The sequence below is a fragment of the Motacilla alba genome, chromosome 2, assembly GCF_015832195.1.
Source record: "Motacilla alba alba isolate MOTALB_02 chromosome 2, Motacilla_alba_V1.0_pri, whole genome shotgun sequence".
NCBI classification, from domain to species: domain Eukaryota; kingdom Metazoa; phylum Chordata; class Aves; order Passeriformes; family Motacillidae; genus Motacilla; species Motacilla alba.
Window position 1 is genome coordinate 2,985,824 of NC_052017.1, and position 26,298 is coordinate 3,012,121.

General features: G+C 39.7%; 1 protein-coding gene across 1 annotated transcript in view; it reads left to right on the plus strand.

Annotated features, from left to right (window-relative positions):
* The window catches only part of LOC119698318 (vasoactive intestinal polypeptide receptor 1-like), a 43,319-nt gene extending 17,668 nt beyond the window's left edge, over nt 1-25,651 (plus strand). The window contains exons 3-14 of the mRNA XM_038130086.1: nt 7,347-7,446; nt 10,775-10,882; nt 11,626-11,735; nt 13,943-14,040; nt 15,930-16,062; nt 16,490-16,643; nt 18,312-18,372; nt 19,226-19,295; nt 19,833-19,924; nt 20,504-20,633; nt 21,477-21,518; nt 24,662-25,651. Coding sequence (XP_037986014.1) covers nt 7,347-7,446; nt 10,775-10,882; nt 11,626-11,735; nt 13,943-14,040; nt 15,930-16,062; nt 16,490-16,643; nt 18,312-18,372; nt 19,226-19,295; nt 19,833-19,924; nt 20,504-20,633; nt 21,477-21,518; nt 24,662-24,850 — 1,287 coding nt within the window. The 3' untranslated portion in view covers nt 24,851-25,651. The remainder of the gene's footprint in view (nt 1-7,346; nt 7,447-10,774; nt 10,883-11,625; nt 11,736-13,942; nt 14,041-15,929; nt 16,063-16,489; nt 16,644-18,311; nt 18,373-19,225; nt 19,296-19,832; nt 19,925-20,503; nt 20,634-21,476; nt 21,519-24,661) is intronic.
* The last annotated feature ends 647 nt before the right edge of the window (nt 25,652-26,298 follow it).

Below are 26,298 nucleotides of genomic sequence, written 5' to 3' on the forward strand. Positions count from 1 at the left end.
CAATTTCCATGTCTAAATTTGTGCTTCCTCTACCAGCCTGGTCCCTGCAGACCTTCAGTTCCTCTCCATGGGAAGCTGGATGTGTGGAATAATCTGTTTTTAGGTTTTTTTTAAGCTTGGAGGGAGTTAATGAAGGGAGACAGGCTCCTGTACAGGCAGGCAGTGTCCTCAAACAGGTGTCTGAGCAAAGTAGGAGGAATCCTTCCCTGGAACTGCTTGTCTGCTTTCACTGATCATTAAGGGAGGCTTGATGGGGGAATTTAGATTAATCATCTACAATTAACTGTCTAAAATTAGGAATCTGGTCTAAAGCTACTCATTGAGCCTTCTTCAGCATTGCTGGGAAGAGATGGAAACACTCCAAGAATACAGATCAATTAAATGAACTTGCTGTAGGACTTTGGCTTCCAGGTTCCAGGATTTCGGGATTAGGTGACATGAATCCCACCTGCAGGCAAAAAAAAATGATACAGAAAAGGAGAAATTTCTCTTTAATTTACAGGAATACTTGCAATAGCAGAAAATGGGGATCAGTTATTAGTGTTCTGTCATTCTTCAAGCATTAGTAATAATTAAATGCTCTACCCAATTTAGTAGAGCACTGATAAATTAATTTTTCTCAAGGTAGTACTAATTACACAGCATTCATAAACAAAATAAATTAGTATGGCTGTGTTGTCTCATAGAGAATACCTATGAGTGAATAAATATAATGATATACATGGATAAATATGTATAGCAAGGGCTGTTCTCTGTAAGGTCATGCAGTTAAACACAGTCATATAAATACAGTCCAATCCACAGAGGAGCATTCAAGAATTGCTTCAATGTCTTGAAAACAATATTGAAAATATGTAAATATGTTCCTCTAAATGACTGTGAGGCAATCAGTGTCTCAGCTTCCCTTCTTCCATAGGTAATCGAGTTAGAGAGAGAAAACAAATGCAGAAAATATCCTCTAGGTAGTCATTTTCAGCCAAAAAGACTCGTGAAATAATCTATTTAACTGACTGAAGAGAAAGATTGGAAATGAGGCTTTAGCTTGGGGGTTGGAAACTTCTGGGATCGGGATGGTGTCAGAGCTGGAGGCTGAGGGCAGGACTTGGTGAGAGAGCTGAATTCACAGGTGGGCACTGGAGTTCTGTCACTGCTGGTGCTTTCCAGAGCCCACAGTGGCAAACATGGCTTGGGGATGGTGGAAAAAACCTAGATGGATACAATTGAACTTGTAAGAGTTAAGTTGACTTTTTTTACTGCATACTTTTTTTACTGTTCCAAGGCCTTTTAAGCCTAAACTATCCAATTAAGAACTGACACCTGGATTCTTTTCCCTTTTAACCCAAGAACTGATCCCACAGAGCAATGTGGACTTTTCTGCCCCATTACAAAATGCCACCCAAGCCCATGGAGAAGGAGGAAGAAGCAGCATGAAGAAGAAACCCAGGAGGACACCCTGTGCCCTCCAGCTTGCTTTCATCCACAACACACTAAAAATCCCAAAACCTCAATTTCTCACCAGTGATTCACCTACACTGCTCTCTATAATCTATTTCACACTTTAGTGGGTTCCAGTCTATCTTGAAGTCTGGGAAACTTTCTCCATGGATGAGGGTCAGAGTCAGTGCTGCCCTGGGGGTCAGGACACCCCAGAGCAGACAGAGAAATATTCCCAGTGCCCTGGGTTTCCATACTCCAGGGTGTGAGTCCATGTGTGACATGAATGGCAGACAACTCTGTGTGAGGGAGAACTAAAATATTCAGGCATCAGAGTCATATCAGAGAAACTGGAGAAGCACAGACAGGGGGAACTGGGAGTAGAGGATTAATTTCAGAGCATATCTGAGACGGGATCTGAGTGAATGCAAGCTGAGGAGGCAGAGGCAGAAAGATCAGCGATGAATATTCTCAGTCAATGATTTATGTACTTGACGTAAAACCTATTTGTGAGGCTTTAGGATTGCAGGGCATGGGAAGCTGAAACAGATCACTGGAAAGAGCCTTCAAGTTCTTGAAGCCTTCTCATCTTGTCAATGAATTCAGCCAATTCTTGGAGCTTTGATTAATTTTCAAAAAAAGGCTGAGTGTTACTGCTGGCTCTTTGATCCCCTGGAATTGCTTTTTCAAAGGTGAATAATATATTCAGTGCCCAGCTTTGAAGCACTTCCCTAATTTTCAGAGAGCATAGAAAATGTCCCTACTTTTCCCCAAGTGTGCTAATGGACTTCTTAATGAGTGAAGATCTGTGTTTTGTGTGACATTTAAATTACAGTTTTTCTACCCCCACAGCAGCTTAGGGGCACCATTTTTGAATGGACTCTCAGGAAAGATTGCTTTTAATTAAATTGCACTAAGTGTGGCATGAAGATGTTGCTAGAAACACTCCTCCTGGTGCTTGCTAAATTTTCTGTTGTCCAACATAAGTATATCAAAACCCAAAGTGCCATTACTTTGATTTTTCTGTGCAGATTTGGGGAAATAAATAAACTATCATTGAACAGAGGAAATAGAAAACAATCCTATGCTTCTCTCAGTGAATAAGCACTTAAGGTTTCAGTGCAATAACCTTACCAGATGTGAAGAAAATGAAGTCTAAAATTAAATGCAAGCCCATCATCTGTCTCTCTAAACGGTCTTAGGCTTTTAGCATGCTCATGGTTGTCATAGGTAATTTTTTAGTGTTCACTGTGTTCCAGGCAATATTGTTTTTGTGGTAAGGACTAGGAGTCAAAACACCCCTGTGAACTGTGACTCAAACTGGTCAGTAACATTCAATCCAGTTAAAAAAACCCCTCTGTGTTATGATGCTCAGGAATGCAAAGCTCAATTTCTTGAGGACTGTCCACAACATTTCCTAAAATTTCAAAGTTTTATGTGTGAATCTTGCAATGAAAGCACCCCACTGTGATTTCAAGTGAGAGTCAGGCCAGGTTACTGCTGAGATACTGGGAAATATTGATCCAAGGAATAACATCTTAAATCAGCCTCTTACACTTGCTGTGGCAGGGAACACTGTGCCAGATTGTACTTGTCTGCCTCAGAAAGCTCTGCTTTCCTCTGGCTCCTAAATTTTCCTTTTTTTATGGTGAGCAGGAGCTACTCTTTTCCTACAAAAGCCAACTTTCCAGCAGATGCCTCCCAAATTGCCATGAAATGTCCCTGCACCAACTACAGAGCTCCTTCTTTCTAGGCAGAGCAGAGCAAAAACTTTTCACTCAAGGCACTATGAGATTGAGAACAGAAAACAAGTCATAGACAACAAATCACAAGTAATGCTCTGCCCACAAGGCTTTTCTTTAACTGTACAATGGTTTGATGTCTTTCTTTTTCTCAAAGCCTGAGGAAAAGCAACAAACTGAAGCATCATCTCTGCTCTTGATTTCTTGTATATGTGTCTTTTTTTCTTTTTTTACTGTCCAACAGTAGGATTACTTTGAGTGAGGCTGTATGTTTATAAATTAATAACACCAGCCCTGTTTTGGCTTCTGCTGAGATAGTCTTCAGGTTACATCTGAAATAGGGCTTGATGTTGATTTTCAAACCCTGAAGTGTCAGTGATAGTTAATATTTGATGTCACTGGTCTGTGATAACATGTCTGGGCTCCTGTGGTTGTAGCCCTGCCCACCCCAAATCCAGAACCCAGAAGGAAACAAATCTGAGCCAATGATTAATTGCTCTGCCCAGGAGTGTCAGTGGGATTTACTGCAGTACCACCATGGGCATCAAAGAATTCCAGAAGGGGCTGGCTTGGAAGGTGTTGGGGAAGATGAAACAGGAAAGCCTTGTAAATATGATTGCCTGGCAAAAGATCTTGAGAATATGGAAACTATAAGCAAGATTGAAATGAAACAAGTTTTGAGATACCGTAGTTACTGAACAACTGGAAAACAATGGTATGGCCAGCTGAAAATTATCCCCTTTTAATGAAGCAATACCCTCTGCTTGCAGGCAGGTCCAAGGGTCAGAGCAGACCCTACCCTTGGCAGAAGGGGCCCAAAGAGTAGTTTTTAGGGTTTAAAATGTAACACAGTATGGTAATGTAATGATTCTTATGGGCTGTATGTCAGTGCTGTCGGATTTGTATCTTGTACTAGATTGGTTAGTGAGAATTAGAATATTCAGCACAGAAGACTTATTGGATTGTAAGGAGAGCCTTGTGCTCTCTCTCATCCTCTTTACCAGGCTCTTGCCTTTGTCTCTTTGGCACTCTCTTTAGAAGGGACCTTAAAGATCAGCCAGTTCCAACCCCAACATCTTCCACTGTCCCAGGGTGCTCCAAGCCCTGTCCAGCCTGGCCTTGGACACTTCCAGGGGCAGCTACAGCTTCACTGGGCACCTGTGCCAGCACCTCCCCAACCTCTGGGTATCACTACCAGTGGATCAGGATTTCCAAAAAAATCATCAAGTCTTTATTTTTTCTGATGATTTATCACCAGATAAATTTCAGAGGCAGGACTACCTGGACCTGTTTTAGCAATTCCTCTGTCGTGTGTAAAACCAAGGCAGTACAACCTCCCCAGGGGTGGGGCGTGAGCTTCCCCAGCCATTGCAAATGAAGAACTCCATTTTTCCAGCAGCTCTGATGAATAATTGGAGCTCTGGTTCAGCTGGTGTGGATTCACCAAGGGAGAGAAGACAGGAGACACAGCCTGCTTTGAGCAGCAGGAGTCTGGCACACTCCCTCAGTGTCCCTCATCCCACCTGAGTGTGTCTCAGACTGACTTCTGGATAAAAGAGAATTCTTCCTCCTCTGATTTTTTTTCTCAGAACTGATTCTGCGTGTTTGCAGGATTCCCAACTTCTCTGGCATGAGGTGGGACTTGATTTAACCCACCACTCCTGAGTGCTTTTTTTTTCTAAGACATTTCAAATTTTGGGGAGTGTTTGCATTTTGGGTTGTGCCTTTTAGCATAACCTTTTAGCAGAGGACTCGGAGTAGATGGTAGAGCATCATCTCAAATTGCCATGACTTTTAAACTCCAAACTAAGAATATTCCAAATATAAAATTATCACTATAACAGAATCCAGGAATCCCAGGAAGTAGAGGAATGGCATTTTTCCTGTCCAGCTGAATCCACCTTTATGAACTGAAATACTGAGAGATTTATGGAGCAATTATTTTGTTACTTCTACTCAGAGAATTCATTTGTTATGTGGGCAAACTGCAAAGTGAAATGTCTGTTTAAATGTAAAGTGATGAGCAGGGATCCTATTAATACCTGAAAATTTTCATTTCAGAATGGAGTTACTGTAGTTGAAGAGCAAAAAGTACTATTTTAAGAGTCACTCATGCTGATTTATAAAATGTGTTTTGAATTACCCACTGGAGTAATATAAGGCATAAAAAAGCACAATGTCTTAACTTCTTTTCAAACAGTGCCCCTAATCCTCTTTCTGTTCTAATATTAGCATGCATGAACCATCTCTGGGGCCTCATAATTAAGACAAGTCTGTCTATGCTACTTTAAAACCCAAATGTAGGCAGAATTTTTAAAGGTTTTTGAAGATGAAGTTGTGCTGTAATTTTTGCCCCTTGGCAGATATTATTGCTGAGATGGAATAGTCTGCATAACTTCCAGTAATGTTTCTGTGGAAGCTAAAAGAAATCTTGGTTGCTCTGCTCACTGAAAACATTTTGAAAGCCACTAAATCAGTTTTCTGAGATTGAAAAGGCAATATGGAAGTGATGGTTACATCTGCACTGACTTTTCAAAGTCATTAGAGGTTAAAAGGGCCTACAGTCTTCCTCAAAAATATGTTGGAAAGCCTTCAGTCCATCATTTTCCCTTAAAATCCCTGCTAACTGAGCCCCTGGCTTTGTCTTAACTAGCATAGGTTAGAAAGAAGCAAGCAAAAAAACAAAACAAAACAAAAAAGAAAAGATAATTTCTATTCCATTTAAGACTCCCTGTGTCTTGAAGATCCCAATATCCCAATATTTGGTCCAGTATCCAGTTCTCTGAATACACTTCAATGGCTTTCTTTACTCAGGTTAAATTCAGTTTCCTAAAGGTGTAGAAGCATTTGAGACATCAAATAAAACATTTGGGATTTCAAATAATGCATTTGATACTTCTACACAGGGCTGACAAAATTAATGCAGAGTCTACACAAGAGGGCTGAGATACCTTCAAACATCCCAACCATTTCTGGACTGTGGGTTAAATCATCTGAGGGATGCTTTACATCCTTGAGATGTAACTGAGGGACTGAGATATCCTTGAAATTCCCAAGGACTGCAAAAGATGAGATAAATCAAGTGTAGACACTGACATGTAGTTTCTTTCTCAGAATTTATTTGCCTTTGCAGAAGAAGATGTTTTGGGCTTGTGTAGGCTATTAAGAACATTAATTAAGAGCATTAATGATAATGTAATTTAGAACATTAAGAACATCTCACAATCACAGGAGTGATGACACAGGAGTCCAGGGGACATGAAACCTTCTGGAAGGGGAGATGGAGGTGAAGCAAAATACATGGCAATAAATGGGACTAAATATCTGTAATTAAGAGGATGAATTTAGACCCCATTCAACAACTGCTGTCTAGAAATCCATGTAACTGTTTAAATGTACCCTTACCTGTGGGAGAAAACAAAATTCTTTAAGATTCCCAGTCAAATCATTAATTTTTTTTCTCATTTCTTCATCTGTTAAAATGGAAGCAGCTCCTCAGTCTGAGGTGTGTGCAACATCCTCAGATAACACATGCATGGAATTTTTCAATCATTCAGATTAAACTGTGGCCAAGACTAGCATTCGTTAAATAAATTTATTTCATTTTAATTGGTTTATGGAGAGGAAATATTTCTGTGGTCAGGCTGTATTTAAGTTTGGAGAACTTGATGTGAATAATCCCTCAGTCGGTGTATTCATCCACTTTTGGCTAGTTGGTAAATATATGAACATCCAAAAACTGTGACCATTTAAGTTTTGTGGAAAACAGAACTGCAATGGAAAGGGGATAAAAATATGCAGCTTGGAGAAGAGGTGCTGTGTATTTTCTATTTGTAAAAAAAGAAACCCAACTTCAGCTGGAGTTTTCACATTCATAGACCTCAAGATAGAAACCATGAGGTACAAACTGGCTTTTCTCATTCTGATAATCACAGAAGTTCTTCCTTTTTTTTTCTTTTCTGTTTTTTTTTCATTTTGTTTTTGGTTCATTGGCTGGGTTGTTGTGGTTTTTTTGTTGTTGTTGTTTGGTTTTCTTGTTGTTTTTGTTGTTTTTGTGGGTTTTTTGTGTTTCCTCTGTTTGTTTTTGTGGTTTTTGGGTTTTTTTGTTTGGCTGGTTGGGGGTTTTTTTTGTTGTTGTTTTTTAATTTTTTTTGTCTTTCTCTTGCCAAGGTTACGGGAATCCACCCAGAATGCAAAATATTCCAGCAGGTGGTCAAAGAGGAGGCTCTGTGCTCAGAACACAACGAATCTGCCTCACCTGATGTCAAAGGTAAAGGTCCGGATGGGCATCCTCTGGCTTGGAGTGTCTCACATTACTGAAATGTTCTTTATTTACATCCAAAACCCCAATGAAACTCCCACAGAAGGTACTGAAGACCCTGCTGTGGTTGTATCACATTGGGAATCATTTCAATCTGGTGAAAATAATCTTTAGGGGAGAAAAAAAAGTTAAAAAAAAATCCCAAGTTCTTCAAAATATTACATTTTTACAATTTTAAACATTGTTTGTTTGCTTGTTAAGATTTATTGTGGTGGTGTTCAGAAGTCTATCACGTGATACAAATTATGAAAACTAAAATGAGCACAAAACAAAGCTCGTCAAATATATTTAGAATATAAATATATATTTATACTGTGAAAGGTGTTCCTTCCTGGGGTTTTGGAAACGTGCTTAGAAATTACTCTACATGGAATTTCAAAATGTTCAGACTCGTTCAAAAATTCAGTCGTATTTTATTCTGGTCAGCTTTGCTTAGAAAAATTTGAATCCACCTCAGTGAAATTTTTCAGTTCCGTGAATGTTAAGATGTTTGTTCTTTGCAGAGGAATTGTGAGACAAAGATACCTCGTGCATTTGGTTGGGATAGAATTATTGGAACCACTTGGAAATCTGCCTTTAGCAGCCTGGTAAAAATCAGAGTCTGACCCCAAAATATTTCCTTTGTCTTTCATGTTTTTCTGCAGAATTTCCAATCGCTCCCATGCTTCATGTTCCTCTTCTGGTTTCCTATTTTATTTTGGTGCTATTTCTCACTCACACTTTAATAAAGTCCAAAATATCTCTTGGACACAATTTGCACTTAGAACACACAGTAACCACCACAAAAAAAAAAATTTGGTATAAATTAGGCATTTTCAAAAATTATTCATTAGCTGCATTACAGGAGGTCATTCCCGGCATCTTCCTCTTCAACACAAAAATAATGACATGGTTTTAGAATCCTCTTTGTAGTAAAATAAATAAAAATCTCTGAGAGTTCTGTTAAACTTCTTAAAAAATCTTCAGCCTTGTCCTCTCTGAGCTTTTCAAAGCTCACCTTTCCACCTTTTATTCTCCAGATAAGGAAAGACCTAATGAAAACTCTGTTCTGGTATTTACAGCCTTTCTCAGTATAGTTTGGGATTAAATATTCGAGCTGGGGAAAATTTGCAAAGAAATTTTTGGCCTGTTGGTAAATATGGGAAAATCCAAAAACTGTGAACATCATTTAAGTTTAATTTAAATTTAATTTATCCCAAATATTTTATCTGGAGGATAAAGCTACATTAACATTGGTAGAAGTCCATTGCTTGTGTTTCCATTGTCAGGAACTCAGTGAGACACACAGAGGGATCACAGTTTGTAGAGTCAAACCTCAGCAGTCACAGAGAATCTGTGCTGGAATCAGTCTGTGTGGCAGAGGTTTTACTCTGAAGTGGTTCCACATTACTCTTGTACCAAGCAGTGTCCAATGAATGCCACCAGCAGAGTCCAGGGTGAAATTCCTCTAATTTTGGAGCAGATATGTAAAATAGGTCAAATGAATCAAGTCCTAACTCCACTTTTTTTTTTTTTCTTTCCTTCACTGTCCAAAAATTCCTGGATTACTGAACAAGACTTAAATATCCATGGTGTCAACATTCATAGATTCAACTCCTACTGCAGTTTTCTTTGTGGAGTCTCAGGTGACTTGGACACCACCAGGCTCTTGAAAACCTTGGATAAAAAATTCCCTTTCAGCCCCTGCCCTCAGCAGTTTCTTTGCTATAAACTGTAGAAGTCACTGGAAATAAATCATTTCTGTTACTTAAGACATGCAGGTTCTGTTCCTACACAAGGTCGCACAAATAAAATTTTTAACTCCTTATTGCTAAATAAAATATATTTTTACACCCAGCCCCTCAAATCTGCCAAGCTTTTCTAAGAAGGACCTGAGTGTAGGGGCTAAGTGTAAGTGTGGGGGCCACTGCATGTGTAAATGGGGCTGATATTACCCGGCTTCATTAATTTGACAATTAGCAGCTGAGTTTAGGCTGTAATCATCAGTGAGAGCCAGGTATTTGCAGAGTGTGATTCATCCTGTCCTCAGGAAGAAGGCACCAATATTTGGGATGAATCAGCTCTGGAAGGCTCTGTCTCTTTCTGTTGTTCACAAAAGGAACATAACAAGAGATTAGCTGACTTATTTGAGGCAATTAAAATTACAGCTAATGAATGAGGGCCTCTGTTTTCCCTGGAAAATTGGGTACACCAGGAATTTCATCCTCCCGAGGGTGATGTGAGGATAATGCTGTGGGAGATTCTCAGGACTATCCTGTTGAAAGTCAGTCAGTAACTTTGCTCAGCTACAGGCAAGTATTGCTTCCACATTTCAACTTGACAACTTCAGATTTGCCTCGTCATCCATCGCAGAGAAGAATCATGGAAGGAAATAACATTTCCCAACCCAACCCCCTGCTTTATATCCCCCTTATGACTACCCAGAGATTAGTTTTGGTTAGAGCCTGATGTTTTTTTTTATTGTTTCAGGCACATTTACATGCTGGCAATTTTTCTGTGCTGCCCCCACGCCCACTTGCCAACAGCTTGAAGTCTCAGTGTGATGCAGCTGTGACAAAGCTGTGATTCACTGAAACTTCTGAAAACCCTTTTTAGGGGACTCGGAGCCAGTAGCACACCCTGTGTCATCAGCCAGCAGTCTCTGCTTTAGGGAACCTCATGAATTCCACAGTCAGACCCACTCCCAGTGAGGGTCATTTGTTATAATTCTAGTTTGGGGTGAATTTAATCCTTTTGGAAATCCATCACAAAAATGCCATTGATTGCCTAAGACTGGGACTTCAGCCCTTATTTCCTTTAAGCCAGGTGAAATTGGTAGATTTTTAAATGTGAAATAAAGAGGTTAATGCTGAATGTTAAGTCTGATGCATTTCAGTTAGACTCTGTAATGAGGACTCTCAAGGAATGAGAAAGGAGTAAAGAGAAATCTCAAGTGCTGATCATTATTCAATACTTTTATTTCAGTGGCTTTTGTTTTGACAACAGAAAAGAGCTCCAATTGATTTGACTTTTGGATTGTGTCTGCTTGAATTTCAGGTACATTCTCGCATGAGATAAGGAGGGGGAAGGTCCAGCTGGAATACCAAGTGTGAGCAAGGATGCATTCAAGGAGAAAAGGAAAACACTCCACTCCTTCATTTGCAGAGCTGCATGTCCTGATGTGGCTCCTCTTGCATGTGAATGAGTGGGAAAGCCACAGACAGTCTCATTATGGAAGATCAAATGTGCGATGTTCTCTGTGATTTTCTTTGTTTAAAAGCACTTTTTCTTTTTACAGGATGTGCCAGAGATTGGGATGGTTTAACCTGCTGGCCCAGAGCCACTTTTGGGGAAGTGGTTAAAATTCCCTGCCCACGATTTTTTGAAGAATTCACGAGTACCCATGGCAAGATTTTTTTCCTATTCTTCTTATCCCTGTTTGTTCTTATAAATTTTATTTTAAATGGATTCTAATTGTTGAGGACCCCTTCATATTTTCCTGATTCACAATGCTCTTGTGTCAGTCAGCATTCAGTAATTATCCAGATACACATCTTGGCTTGGGGTCAATATTGACACTTATGTTTTGTCTTGTGCTCTACTGAATTATTTAATCCCTTTGGTGATGTAAGTATGATGGACAAGTGCACCATGCCGCTAAATTTATAAAGGGATATGTCCTAGAATCACTGATTTATAAAACTGTACATTAATTATTATTAGAAAGACCTTCCTGAGGTCAGCCAGTCCAATACTGCAGTCAGAGCAGGACCAAGATTTAAACTTGTATGGAGCTTCTAGCCTGGAAAAGATGGCTCAGGGCTTTGCCCAAAATCCCAAAATATGTTGTAAATATATAATTTGATTTCTTCTGTGGAAGGAATGAATTTGCAGAGTTGATTTCCCATATGAAATGCACGAGTCCCACTGCATCTTGAAATGTCTGGGAATATGTCCCTCAATTTTTTAAAGGATAGAAATAGAGAATATTGTCATTCTTACAGCTAATCTCTCTGAACATGATTCAGCCTGTAAGCCCCTAACCTAGGAATCAAGGGGGTAATAAGAAATTGTTGCTACTCATCAAAACTTAAAGAACAGCAGCACCAGCACCCCTAATGAGTTTTCTGCTGTGCTTTCCCGTTGAAGGTTTCCTTCAGAGGAACTGTACACAGGAGGAATATTGGTCAGAGCCATTCCCACCATACACCATTGCCTGTGGCTTTGATGAGGGTTCCAGTAAAGGACCTGAGGATCAGGTGGGACTTTCATTTCCTGCTTCTGAATATCTCCAGAGCAGCTGGATGCTCCACACATCTGAAAATTACCCGTTTTCAGTGCTAAACCCGGAACTTTTAGGTATACTTAGAACTTGTTTAACAAATTAGGCTTAACATAAAGCAAGTGAGGAGAAACTCTTCAACCAAAAGTCTCCTCTTGGTTAAATTCATGCTTAGTTCACCTGTCCAAACTAAGGTTTGGTTCCCTGACAGAGTGATGTAAATCCTCATCATGCACACATCTCCCAGGGAAACCCTACCCACCAGTCCTCAGGGGTTTTTTTCAGGGGAAATTCCTTTGGATCCCTCCTATTTGTGTTTTTTTCCAGATTTTCTTTGAGTCATAGAAAAAAATATTTCTTAACTTTATGGCCTGGTGGTCAACACACACCCTTAGGAGGGAACTCTTGGATGTCACTATTTCCCCACTTTATCTCAGGTATTCAGTGGAGCGGGAAGTGAATATTTTTCCCATCTGACAATCATCATTCATGCTCAATTAAGCTTCAGAATTTCTTTCACTCCACATCTTGATATGATTTAAATTTCCACCTTCCTCCTCATCCTACTGGAGTTCATATCTGGAGCTCAGTGACCTTCTATGAATTAGAATATTTGTGCTTTGCACTTTGGGGAAAGAGAAATGTTTTTAAAGCTTAAAGAAATGCTTAGAAAATTTAAATACCTGCTTAAAAGCCTTCTAGAAATATGCTGGAAATAATCTGAACAGTTCAGAGGGATGTAAATTCATAAAAGTATGTGTATTTTGAATGGAGCACACATCTCCAGCCCCCATGGGGTCCTCCCACAGGGCTAAACTCACTCTCCAGGTGGCTTTCTCTAAGCAGCCCCTGCCTTATGCTAAGCCAGGCATAATTTCTGGCTGGTCTAGGCTAAAATCAAGCAAAGAGCTATATTTACATTTCACAATGATAGCAGATTTCTGCACAGAGCTGCTCTCTGTGCTCTGCCTGTGTTTAGTTTATTCCAGTCAAATCCACGATGTTTGACTACAAAAGGAAGATAAGATCAGCAATCTCTGCTGCACTGCACACATAGGGAAGTGAGTAAAAATCTCAATTGTGTCCTAATAGAACCACTTGCTTTGTATTTTATTTGTGCAGTGAGCACTTATGATGTCTTTTGTACTTAGTGTTGTTTCTTAATCCATCCTACAAAACCAGATAAAATAATTGAAACACTTGTTTATTAAATTAAATAACCTCTTTCCTAATTTTCATCTGTGTTTTGAAAATATTGTATAAAAGATCAGGACTATTGCAGAAACACCAGGATTACTCATATCATGTCAGGGTTACAAGATCTCTTTATAGATCTATTTAAAATTGCTGATTTGTTGTCTCAACCTAGAATTACAGCCTTTTGTATAAACAGATTTGGGATCAATTAGAGAACAAAGTGTCCACTGGGTTGATAAGGAGGAGATTTGCCTGGGTTCAGAGAATTTAGTGTCTTGGGATTTTAAATAATTAGGTGATCTTGGAGTGAATCAGAATAAAATTTGCATAGTTAAAGCCAAGTAAACAAGCTTTATTTTTTTTTTAGGACATAGGATTAGGATTTTTTAGGCTATAGGTCTTTATTGAAAAGAAGTGAATTATAAAGACTTTTCAGTGCTACAATACACAGCAAGGAAGAATTGTCCAGAGAATTAAGGACTGTGAGGTGATTTCCTTGGCTTTTAATTACCTTCACAACCTGATGTAACTCTTTATCAAGGTTTCAGCTTCTTCACCTGCAAATTGAGAGCTTTATTTCTCTTTCAGCTATAGCTGTTTATGAAAATCAATACTTATTGAATGTGGCCCAGGTCTAAAGTAACAGATTCACAAATCTCCCACCAGAACGTTTCAGTGCTCCAGAGTTCTTATGTACTGACATGAGAAAAGGTGTTTGCACATCACAGTTAATATTTTCCTGAAGGACATGCTCAGAGGGGTCAGATGAGCCTGTGTGCTGTGAAACTTCTCTCCTGTGTAGGGTTAAGCAGGACTCACAGGAAAACTTCTGTTTGTGGTGGAGAGAAAATCCTGAAACAGATCTTGAGCACGAAAAACAGAGATTGTGGGGCTGACCAGTGAGGAAAATGTGTCCCAGTGGAATAAGCACCCAAGGATGCATCCAGCACAACCACCTGCATTGGGCTGTGTCTCTTTTCCCCACAGAAATCCTATTATTCTGCATTTTGGCGTGTCTACACCGCTGGCTACGCAGCATCCGTGACTTCGCTCATTACAGCTCTAATTGTCTTTGCTGCCTTCAGGTAAATATAAATGGGCTTTTTCTCAGCATGCCTTAAGACAATTTCTCTCAGATCCTCTGTGCTTTGGTTTTGTGGGATTTTTTTTTATGGTTGTTTTCTCATCATTCTAAAACATAACTCCTTTGATGGCGGTGGGTCCTTCTCAACTCGTGCTGCAGTGTTTCCCTGCAGATACTAAACAATCAAGCTGGGCATTCTCTGTTAATCTCCTTAATGACATCATACAGTGGAAATGCCCTAACTTTAGATCAATTTTAACATTTTTTTGATCATTCCTACTGTGCACGCCAAGACAGACTCTGCATAAACATTGTCCCATGTCCCAGAACCAGTTTCCTAAATTGTCCATTCCCTCTGTGAAAGGCCATTGCTTCCATAACTGAGAGCTATAAAAAAGAGATTTAATTAAATTTCAATGCCTCATTTGCTGATGTTGGTTATTAGAAAGTGGGCCTGGGGTTTGGTTGAGGCAGAGCACAGAGCAGCTCCCTGACTGGAGTGGGCTGGCAGTCTCAAAGGTCAAGGCCCTTACAGAGGGGCCCAGGAGCACGAGACTGATGTGTTCAAACCTTGAGGGAGATTCCTTCAGCTCAAGGCAAAATGTGCACAGGGCAGTCTAGGGAAAGGAAATCATAGGAGTATTGGGCTGGAAAAGACATTTAAGATCAAGTCCAACCATTAACCCAGCACTGCCAAGTCCATCACTAACCCAGGACTCCAAACACATCAGCTACATGTGTTTTAAATTTAAATGATGCCTCTTTAGGCATCATTTAAACTGATGCCTTGTGAGGCTGCCTGAAACAGAGGTTAGACAGAGTTAAAGAAACAAAGCAGGGATTTATTAAAAGCCTCAGTGGATACACCTTGGGCAGCACAAGAGCCTGGCCAAGGCTGGACCCAAGCTGGACCCAAAATGGACGCTGGGTCACAAGTTTTCACACTTTGATAAGTTTTGGTCCATTTCCATATTGGGGTTAATTATCCAGTTCCAGATCCAGGTTATGCAGTTCCATCCTCCCAGATTTCTCTCCTCAATTTGCTGTTTGCACTTTTTGGGCCTGAAGCTGCAATGGTGTCCTTGGTTCTGGGGCAGGAAAAGGATTGTTCTGTCTGACTGAGCTGTGAGGAGAACTTGCTAACGCTTTTTATGAAGTTCAGAGTTATACACCAATGCAGTACAGAATCTGGAAAATATGAAAGCTAAAACTTAAGGCATCACAACCACTTCCCTGGGCAGCCTGTGCCAGTATTGACAACCTTTTCCATAATGATATTTTCCCTAATATCCAATGTCAACCTCCTCTGCCACAACCTGGGACCTTCTCCTCTTGTCCTGTCTTTGTTACCTGGGGAAGAGCCCAGCTCCATCTGGCTGTCCCCTCCTGTCAGGAGTTGTGCAGAGCCAGAGGGTCCCCCCGAGCCTCCTTTTCTCTAGGCTGACCCCGTTTCCCAGCTCCTGCAGCTGCTTCTCATCAGATTAATGCAGTTTAGGGCACCTGCTCTGGAGCCATCCCATAACATATGACTGACACCCATTCAATCCTTTCTTTTACCCAAAAGGGGCTGAAAAGCCTGATGCAAGCTTGTTTAACAAAGTATTATTTAAAATAATTAAGAGGTATTATCATAATCCAGCCCAAGACTCCCACAGTTACTCTCTGCTTCTGGAATCTCTAAATGTGTGGTGATCCAAGGACAATTATCCTGGAATTTTTATTAGCTGGAAAAGGTGACAACTCCTCCTGTCTCGCTGCCTCTCAAATGGTGACAGATCATTTATTGCTTTGCAAGGTGTCTGCAGTCTCATGTGTTCCTGTTTGACTTTTGATGAGGTTCTGAGAAACTTCTCTTAAAAGAACAATTTTTATTTTCTCTTTCCATGCCAGAAAGTTCCACTGCACACGGAATTACATCCACATGCACCTGTTTGTCTCCTTTATCTTGAGAGCAGTTGCTGTTTTCACCAAAGATGCTGTTTTGTTTGCAGATGAAACTATGGACCACTGCCTCATGTCCACGGTACTGAGCCTCCCCTCTCTCTCACCCTTGACTGAACATTTAATTCTTTACCTGAAGGCAACAGGGAGATATTTTCATCCTATTTCTCCTATTGCTAAATCTGAAATCTTTAAACAAACAATATTATGCAAACCCAAAGACCAAGTGCTAAGGCTGCACTCAGCTATGATATTTAGGTCTGTTGACTCTAATGAAGCTCTAACAATTTCTGCCAGTAAAGAATTTAATCTGTGAGATTAAAAAAAAAACAAAATTTCCCTTTCAAAACTCTAAAATAAAGTTAATTTAAATTAAAAAGCCCTAAACATATAGAAATTTTGTTATTTCTTCATTCTTTTGTGGCAGCATTGAATTTTGCCTACAGTTCTGTAGAAACCAGCCATAACAAGAGTAGACCTAAAAGGTTTTTCTTCCTCTGCACTTCCAGGTTGCTTGTAAGGCTGCTGTGGCCTTCTTCCAGTTCAGTATTTTAGCCAATTTCTTCTGGCTTCTCATCGAAGGGATCTACCTGCAAACCCTGCTGCTGCTGACTTTTATTTCCAACAAGAAGTTTGTATGGTGGTTCATATTTACTGGCTGGGGTTAGTACTCCTTTCCCCTTTGTGCCCTTCAGTATTTCTGGTTGCTTGCAGAACTGGATAAAATCTGTGTTTTGAGGTAAAAGGAGCCTGTCGAAGGTGACACTTTTCTGAGGGAAGTGGCTCGTTCATCCAGTGCTGTTACATCAAAGTCACATCATTGTATTCCCTTTTATATCTCAGTTATTTGCACCATGGTGGTGAAGAATCCAGGCCTCAAGAGTGATATGACTGGATAATATCCTGAAAATATGTTGAATTCCTCCACTGACTAAAGAAGTTTGGGTGACTAAGTTGCCTTTTGTTTTTAGCAAGCAGCATTTGACAGATTAATCTTAAATCATGTTGAGTCCAGGCCTAGGAATCAAACAATTCTGTTTTTCTTTTATTTTCATAGATCTCCTGACTTTAAGGAATCTTTTGAGGTGATACAGCAATTGAAGTTATCTCTGATACTCAGAATAGGAATGTGAAATAAACAGGATTTCTTTCACTGCTCAGAATTGTTTATTGTGACTCTCAGATATTCCCATGTCTCACTTTGGCTGATCTAAAATGCAGGCACCCAAACTGAGTAGTTACAATGACATTTTTTGACTTAGAGGTGAAATCCAAATTACCCTGAATAAATATCAATTTATCCTTCACCTTCAGATTTTTAGACTTTATTTAATGTAATTAAATTTTTTTGGAGCTATTCCAAATAGGGTTGTCTGAAAGTAGACTCTCAGCCCTTGATTAATCATGGCCAACTTGAGATAAGAAAGCAAACAACTCAATTAATAATGTGATAATCCTCATCTCCTTCTGTAATCAATGGGAGGTGAGAGGTACCTCAGGGATAGCTCTCATCTTAGGTGATGTGGAGAGAAATATTTATTTTCATTAATTGAAAAGCCAACTTGAATTTAACAAGGTCCCAGCTTAAAGGAGTTGAGCAAAGGGCAAAAATTTGGAAGGACAAATTCTGAGCCCTTCCCACACATCTCAAATGATACTTAGAAAGAAATTCCCTGTATTTCTGTAGGTTCATCATGGAAAATGTCACCTGTTTCACATTAGAGTCTCTTTTGTCACTTAGTCTTTGAAAATTCAATTTCACAGGAGGAGAGAAAAAGCAGTTTCTGCTTTATAGGCTTAAAAAAACCTCAGTCAAAAATGGAGAATAGAAGGATAAGCAGTGACAAAGCAAGGCTAGAAATCACGGATTCAGCTAAATTTTCGTGGTATTCTTATCATGGGGTGATTAGTAGAGTCTTAAGGACAAAATTATGAACTCTTCCAGCTGCTGTACAAAAGGTGTTTGTTGGCTACAATATACAAGATAAAAGAGCCCCAGCTAAATAAATGCTTCCTCCAGCTTCATAAATGCTTGTAGTTCCTATCCCAACCTTCAAGTAATTCTTTACATTTATTTCTGAAAATGTAGTTTCACAACATCCCCTCTTCTCCTTTGTTATGATTTCATTCTCCTGCCCTTTTATTCCTTTCTTTTTTTTCTTTTTGCCTTTCCCTGAACTGCAAATTAAATTCTTTCATAAAGTTAGTGAAAATTGTCTGCCCCATAAATTGACCTTTAATCCAACCTGCTGCACTGTGAAGCTATTGGAATAAAGATTCCATGGGACAGGATATTCAAACCAATCCTTGTGTTCCTGTTGATTTGCTCAGGAGCTCCCACTGCTGTGATGTTTGCTTGGGTCCTCACAAGAATCCATCAACAGAACACTGGGTAAGTCAGAGCTGGCATAAGGAGCACAAAAAAATCCTATTCTTTACAGTGTTCTCATTTTTTGAGGGGGAAAAAAAAATGTGTACAGAAAAAGGTAAGGGAGAAAACTCTCATGATTCAAAGTTGTACCTTTAATTTTTACAGCTTGTACAAAAGTGAAAAAATACCTTAAGTCTTGTCATTTTTATGTCCATACATGGGGTAAAAAAACCTGGATATATCATATTAACTATTATTATTAACTATTAATAACTATTAAAATTTCATTTAAGTTCCCTAATGCCCAGTCCTTGAAATAATGGTATTTCAAGAAAATTGCTGTTCCTTTATAAAGTCAACCATAAATAACCCTAATCTCTTGAAATGAGAACTTCCCAAACAATCAATGTTGTCCTAAGTAGTTTCTTCTTTTTGTTTCCAATTATTTTTATTTTGTTTTATTTTTATCTGTATCTTTTAACATGAGCCCCAGATAGAAATATTGTTTGCTGTAAGCTATCCTGGAGGCTTTCAGACCATTTCACATCAGCTGGAAAAGGTATTATTTTATACCCACCTGCTCAAAACTCAGGAGAGTTGAATAAGAAGTTGAATTGAGAGTAGTAAGAAGAGCAGGAAAGAAGCCTGAAAATATAAATGTGTTTGGTTTTTTTACTTTGCTTTGGTTCTTCAATCTGTGATTCTTTCTGATTAAATTTTCTTTAGATTAGACTACAGGGAAAGCAGGGACATTTAGAAAGTGATTTAAAACTTAGTGCCCACCACTTTCCTTTCCTGTGACAGAAGTGCTTTTGTGTGTTATGGCAAGCTCCCGTGGGTCAGATGAAAAACCTGGTTTTGTTTGTTGTTCCAGATGTTGGGATGACGATGAAAATGGAGTGGTGTTATGGATCATCAAAGGCCCCATCCTGCTGACTGTATTAGTAAGGTTTTTCATTTCCCCTCGAGTCTCTGCATATAGATAATTTTATCTAGTGTGCTTTTAAAATGAGTTCTTATGTTTGTAACTTAAGACAAAAAAATCTCCCTTATCCACAAATTTATACCACCTGAATTTAGGGAGGGAGCAGTATGGTTTTTAGGTCTGTATCTGGTATAATCCCTGTCATAAACAGGGGTTTTGATAAATGGTGAGAACAGGAGGGACTTTTTCAGATAATTTAAAATCTAAATTTAAAATCTAAATTTAAAGTTCTGACCAGAAGTAAAAGGCATTACTATCAGACATCAAATGATATTAAGATGTCTACAATAATTCAATGTAACTTTCACCATATTTTATGTAAAATTATATTTTGGTGGGAAATATTATTTCTAAAGCTATTGATCTGAGCTGAGAAGGGATGAGCATGGGTTTATAGCAGTGCAGTTCCTAAAAGTGGGGATTTTTAGTTATTTGTATCGACTGAAGGCATGTCCTGGTTTGTAGTAAATTTACAGATTTTGTCTTGTCTTTACAGATCAACTTTATTATATTCATTAATGTGATCAGGATTCTAGTCCATAAATTGAAATCCCAGGAGGGAGGAGGGAGCCATTCAAGCCACTTTGTGTAAGTATTTCTGGGTCTCTTAGGACTGTTCTAACTGCTGCAAGAAATTTTTTATGGGTAGGAGAACAGAATGTTCTACTCCTCTTCTAATAGAAAGAGAAGAAATGACAATGTCGACTTTCTTTTTCATCCCAAATATCACATGTCATTTTTATTTCAGGGCAAAAATAGTGGGGTGCATATGTCAGGGACAAAGAGAAAAGAAAAATAATAAAGTATGAAACTTCAAAAGCTCGGAAGTGTAAACACCAAATGTCAGGTGATTAATCCAGCTCACTGCCAGTCTTTTCCACACAAATGGCCACACAGAGAAAGATGCAGATAATTTCATTGAAATTCTTTGCAGTAACAGGATAAATCTGTAACCAAGCATGGTTACAAACCCCCCACAACCATTGGTGATCCCATCAGTGCAGTCACAGGACCTTTCCATAAATTCTCCAAATTTCTTCATCCAAATGAATGCAGCTGCCTCCATTTGGAGCTGTTCTCTGAATTTTAAAATGTTCCTACATACAATTGCTGTCACTCATTCCCTGTTTCTAACAGTGCATTGTTCTTTAATTCTTGCTTTTCCAGGAGACTTGCAAAGTCCACGTTGCTTTTGATCCCCCTCTTTGGGGTGCACTACATTGTATTTGCATTTTTCCCAGAGAGCACTGGTCTGGAGGCTCGGCTTTATATCGAGCTGGGCCTGGGCTCATTTCAGGTAAGATGGACAAAAATGTAACAGCCCTGAGATGTTTGGTCTGTACCACCCCACTCCAGGCTAGTTATCAGAGCAGGATTTATTAATGCATCCAAATTCCACGCACACATCCCGTCTCCCTCCTTCACGAGCTCTTCTGTTGCTTGCTCCCTTATTAGTTGAAATCTCTGGGTCAGACTTTGTATGAATAATCACCAAATAAATAAAATATCTACGTTTATTGAATAACAATGACAGAACACCATAAAGACCAGTCTGTGGATTAAGGTGAACTGATTGAAAAGGATTTCACATGTAATAATGATAAGAGGGGTGGTAAATAAGAGTACGTAAACACCTGCTCTGCCCTTACCCTTCAGGAGTAGTTAACTATGTTAATATCTCATTATTTATTTTGCTGTTCCACTACTCAGAACATGGATTGGAGAGGGTCAGGGCCCGTGTGTGGTACATTTTGTACTGAACAGCTGATTTATTTTCCCATCCCTTTTCCCCTGTACTCTACTACAACTCGTCCACATTGGCATGTGTTGGAAAGGATCCCTCTTCCATGCTAGCCTTATCTGAGGGAGAATTTGTTTGTAGGATACAGTAAACAGCAAGTTAATCCTTGTTGTCTCTGTACAAGGGCAATAATAAATATAAAATGTCACCAGTTCACTGAGAAATTTAATTCTATTATGAATACACAATAAATAGTGTCACACTGCCTGAACTCCAATAGAAAACTTGGAAATATGCATTCTTTCTTGTCTTGCACACACTGTGAATGAAAATCGATGTCTCCTATTGACTCCAGATTTTAAATCCATGTTTTTTCTCTCCCTACCCTCCCTGTCCTAGGGTTTTGTTGTGGCTCTGCTATATTGCTTCTCAAATGCAGAGGTGAGTAGCAAGTACATGAGATTATCAAAACCTTTAAAACTCACAATTCCTTCTCATTTTTTAATTTCTTTTCCTATTTTCAGAACAGATCTGTCTTTGATCTGCTCCTGAAACCATGACATCCCCATATCTTTTTTTGTCCCTTGGTAGCTTTGTTGACTTTATTTGTATTCATACAGTTCTGGCAGGAGAGCACAAAATAAACTTTGAAGCAATGACCCTTTAAAAAATGGTTGCTGAGTTTCCTGTCAGGGGACTTTTCTCCTGATTTATGTCTGATATGGAAAGCTTGCAGAGCTCCTCACTTTCTCTAGGTTTATTTTCTCCTGGTGACTTTCTTCATTTCCCCCTCCCCTTTCTTTTCCCCTTTTCTCTTTCCTTTCTCCTTTCCTCTTTCTTTTTCCCCTTCTCACTTTGCTTTTCCTCCTTTCCCTTTCCTCTTTCTTCCTTTCCCTTTTCCCCTTTCCTCTTTCCCCTTTCCCTTCCTCTTTCCCTTTTTCCTTTCCCTTTTCCCAGGTCTGCTGATGTAATCAGGACTTTTGTTCAAATACTTTATTTCCTGTTTTTATAACACTGGTAGAATTTGGCTAAACTCCCTGCAGTAGAATGTAGTGAGCTTATAATTTAAAAACCTCACTGAATTTGCTGGCACTTTCCCCCAAAAGAGCAGAACAAATCAAAACTGATGTGAAAACATAAAACCGCATCTCATCCTCAGAAAAGTGAATAAATGAGTTGAGAATGACACACTAGTGGTGCCTCAGTCTCTGCAGTGGCTTAAACTTGGACAATTCTCATAGAGCAGGGAGTTATTAATGTTGGAAAAGCCCTCCAAGATTGCCAAGTCCAAGCTGTGCCCAATGCCCACCTTGTCCCCAGCCCAGAGCCCCAAGTGCCACCTCCAGTCCTTCCTTGGACACCTTCAGGGATGGGCACTCCAAACCTCCCTGGGCAGCCCCTGCCAAGGCCTGAGCACCCTTTCCAGGGGGAAATTCCTCCTGATGTCCACCCTGAGAACTTGCTCTCCTGGAACAACTTGAGGCTGTTCCCTGTGGCATTCACATTCTCTGAAAAAATCCCTTCGCCCAGGGTTTTTCTCCTGGGAAGCTGAGAAGCCTCAGAGAAAAAGGAAAAAAATTCTTATCTCATTTGCTTCTCCTGTGTTTTGCTCATGTGTGGAATGTGTTTGGAGATTGTTCACCCACAGGTGATTGTTCCATTGGTTTCATGTGAATTGTTTTCACTCTTTGGCCAGTTGGGACCAAGCTGTGTCGGGACTCTGGAAAGAGTCACGAGTTTTCATTATTATCTTTTTAGCATTCTGTAAGTATCCTTTCTATATTCTTTAGTATAGTACAGTGTAGCATTCTTTAATATAATATAGTATAAAAAAATAATAAATTAGCCTTCTGAGAACATGGAGTCAGATGCATCATTCCTGCCTTCATCGGGGTTTCCTTGCAAATACAATAGTTCTGTCTCCTCCTCTCCCTGTTCCCTGGGAGAAGAGGCCAACTCTCAACTACAACCTCATCTCAGAGAATTGTGGAGACCAAGAAGGTCCCCCCGGAGCCTACTTTTCTCCAGGCTGAGCCCTTCAGCTGCTCCTCATGGGATTTACTCTCCAATCCCTCCATTGCCCTTCACTGGACACGCTCCAGCACCTCACTGGAATGGCTAAAAGAAGGTGCAAGGTGCAATTAACCCTACCTATGAGTAACTACCTATGAGTAATTCCTAAACTATGTTTGTTACTTAGGAAATCAATTTATAATGGCCATTCTGAGAGAGTGCCTTCAAGACTTAGTTGTGAATACAGAAAGCTCTAATTCCAACTCGTCTTCTGTATCACAGACTCCTTGCCAGCAGCCTTTTAATTGCTTCAACAGCCTTTTAATAGCTTGCATATTGTAGCTCACAACACAGAAATCCAGTAGGTGTTAAAAACAGGACAGGCAGAGCCTGATCTCTGGCCCCAAGATGAAGCTGGGTTGGCTTTTTTCCACGTTTCTTAGGGATAACTGCTCCTGAAGCAGCTTGGCCACTCATTACCACTTGGCAGTGCATCTGTTGTGGTTCCTTGCAATCATAAAAAACTAATTATTATTTTCCTCTGTGTGTGTGTTTCTTCAGTTTTGAGTGTCTGTGACAATGTGAGAGACTGTGCTGCTGCCAGGCAAGGTGTCATGAGTATGGATGAAACTGAGGAGTGCTGGAGGGCCTTGAGTTTGCTGGGATAGAGCTGGAACACTGGATTGGTGGAGGAAATGATGCAACTGGAATTGTATTTTTTCACCACTTACTAGCTATAAACTCACAATGTTCATTCATTTTCATTATCTGCACACAACATGCCACAGCAGATCAACATTTCATGAATATTCAATAATTATGCAGTAAATTCTTCCATCTCCAAGTTTTTTGTTTTCCTATCTTTGAAAATGTTTACAAATTCTTCAATGCATTCCTGTTACCATCACAGCCTTTAGTCTCCTTTTCTACTTCAACAGGACCAGCATTTGATTCTGAAACCAGACCATTCTTATTGCTTTACTTCTGACCAGCCTTTTTCCTCAAACAAAACAAAATTGGTTCCAAAAAGCCTTTCACAATGAACACAAGCCGCTCTCAGCTTTTTCTGTTCTGAGATCCACTTTGAAACCTGACAATAAATCATATCAAAGATACAGGGCATTTTTGAAATTCAGATTTTCAGAAGACATACTGTGGGATTGCACCCAAACAAAACTTTCAAATTACATTTCTGAAATAGATGACCTTCGATGACCTCTTATTTATTCGATTCTTGGAAGATCCAGAGAGCCATCCATGAAGTTGTACTCAGGGGTTGTCTGTGTGGTTAACAGGGAAAATTAGGGCAGAACAGGGGCCACCAAAATGACAGATATTGCCAGTGACCTGCCCTGATGGCCAAATGTACTTCTGCATGCCATCCTCTGAATTTTTGAAATTAAATCTGTTTCTTTTCTAAAGGAATAAGGACAGAGTTCAAAATCTTCTAAAAATGTGTTAAGGCTTAATCCTGTTTTATCTGGGCTAAGTACTCAGGCAGACCTTTGGGCATGTTTTACCTCCAGTGTTCATTAAGCCTTAATTTTCTCTTTGTTTGTAATTTCCTGTAGGTTCAAACCGAGCTGAAGAAACAGCTGTGCAAGTGGCAGTACCAGGAGTACCTGACCTTCACCCACAAGCACGGGGCTTTGTCCAGAGAAACCAGCCCTGTCAACTATGTCACTCAGCTCTCCCTGCTGGACAAAATCAGCCCCAAAAGGAGAACCTCTGTGCTCCAGGATGGTGTCACCACTGTCTGAGGGGTTCCAGCAGGACCAGTTGCTGTGATCTGCAATGTTCCACCCATGAGGTGGCCAGCTGGATCCTTTGTGGCTTTCCATAGTGTCAGGTGCTCTCAGCCCTAATCATGAAGGGATGGGACTATTTTTGGGCTAAGAACAATGTATTGCTTAGATAAACATCAGTCTCAGAGGCTGTGAGATTTTAAAGGAGCAAGCAGTGGCCATAGCTCAGAGTAGTCATAATTTCTTTGTTACAAGACAATATAGAACTTTCTAATCCAACAGACAGTTGTCACAGGGTTTATTTTGCTTTTCTGACCTATCACCTTTACTTACTTCTCCTGTACTGCAGATACTTTTATCCAATGGGCTTCTGTCACACTTACATCAGCTTCTATTACAACTTCTAAACTCTTACCTTGCTCTATACAACCCCACCCCTACATTATAAACCCTTCACCATCTTATCGATGCAGTTTTTTACTTACTTAAGGCATATTCTTACTTACAACCATAGAAACATAAGTTTATGGTTTTTCTACTTAATGTCTGTGTACTTTGTCTTTACATCAGTCCAAGCTCCTTCCAAGGCTGCAGATCAAACCCTGCTGGCTCTGTGGAAGTTTCTGGTTTTCCATTTCCCACAAGGAGCCTTCTGTAAATTCCCTGTCCTGAACAGGAGTTGCTTTTCTCCTGGCACAGATCTGCATCACAACCCTGGTTCCCTCTCTCCTGAAGCATAAAACACCCTTGTTTTGTTGTGAAAAACCAGACTTTGAGCTAGAGTGAATCGACAGATTAGCAAACAAACAAAAAAAACAAAAAAACAAAAAAACAACCCCCCCCCCAAAAAAAACCACAAAAAACCCAAACAAAACCCTAAAATATTAACTCCTCTGAGGCCCAAAATGTTTGTCATATCTTTGTTAGCATTTCCCAAAATTTCCAGTTTCCAAGACCACAGTTCTTAACCATCATTTGAACGGGTTATTTGCTGGCCAAGCTTTGCCATAACAATTTTTGATGTTTTACTGCTTGTTTTGAGATGTCTTGAGACCATCTAATGGAAATTAAGCACAGAAACCTGACAAGCATTTATCTATAGAACAGTAATCTGCTTTAAAAAGAAACTCAAGTGGTCTTCAGTGACACAAAACATCTGCTTGATTTTTTTTTTTTTCTTCTAAGCCTGTTAAAGAGAGATTAAATTAGGCCAGAAGATCCCAAACCCTTTCTTGTCCAAAGGAAAATATGGAGCAGCCAAATATTAGGCAGAAGATGTGGGAAGGAATAAATCAGAGCAAACCAAATGCCAGGTGCCAGCCGGGCTGCCTTGTGCTCAGAATGACTTACAGACCCAGTCTTAGTGCCCAGATGTTTTTTATGTGAGACAGAGGTTCAAAACATTGAAGATCAATCATGAGACACCCAAATAAAGGGTAATTTTGTGCTTTTTGAGGACCTGC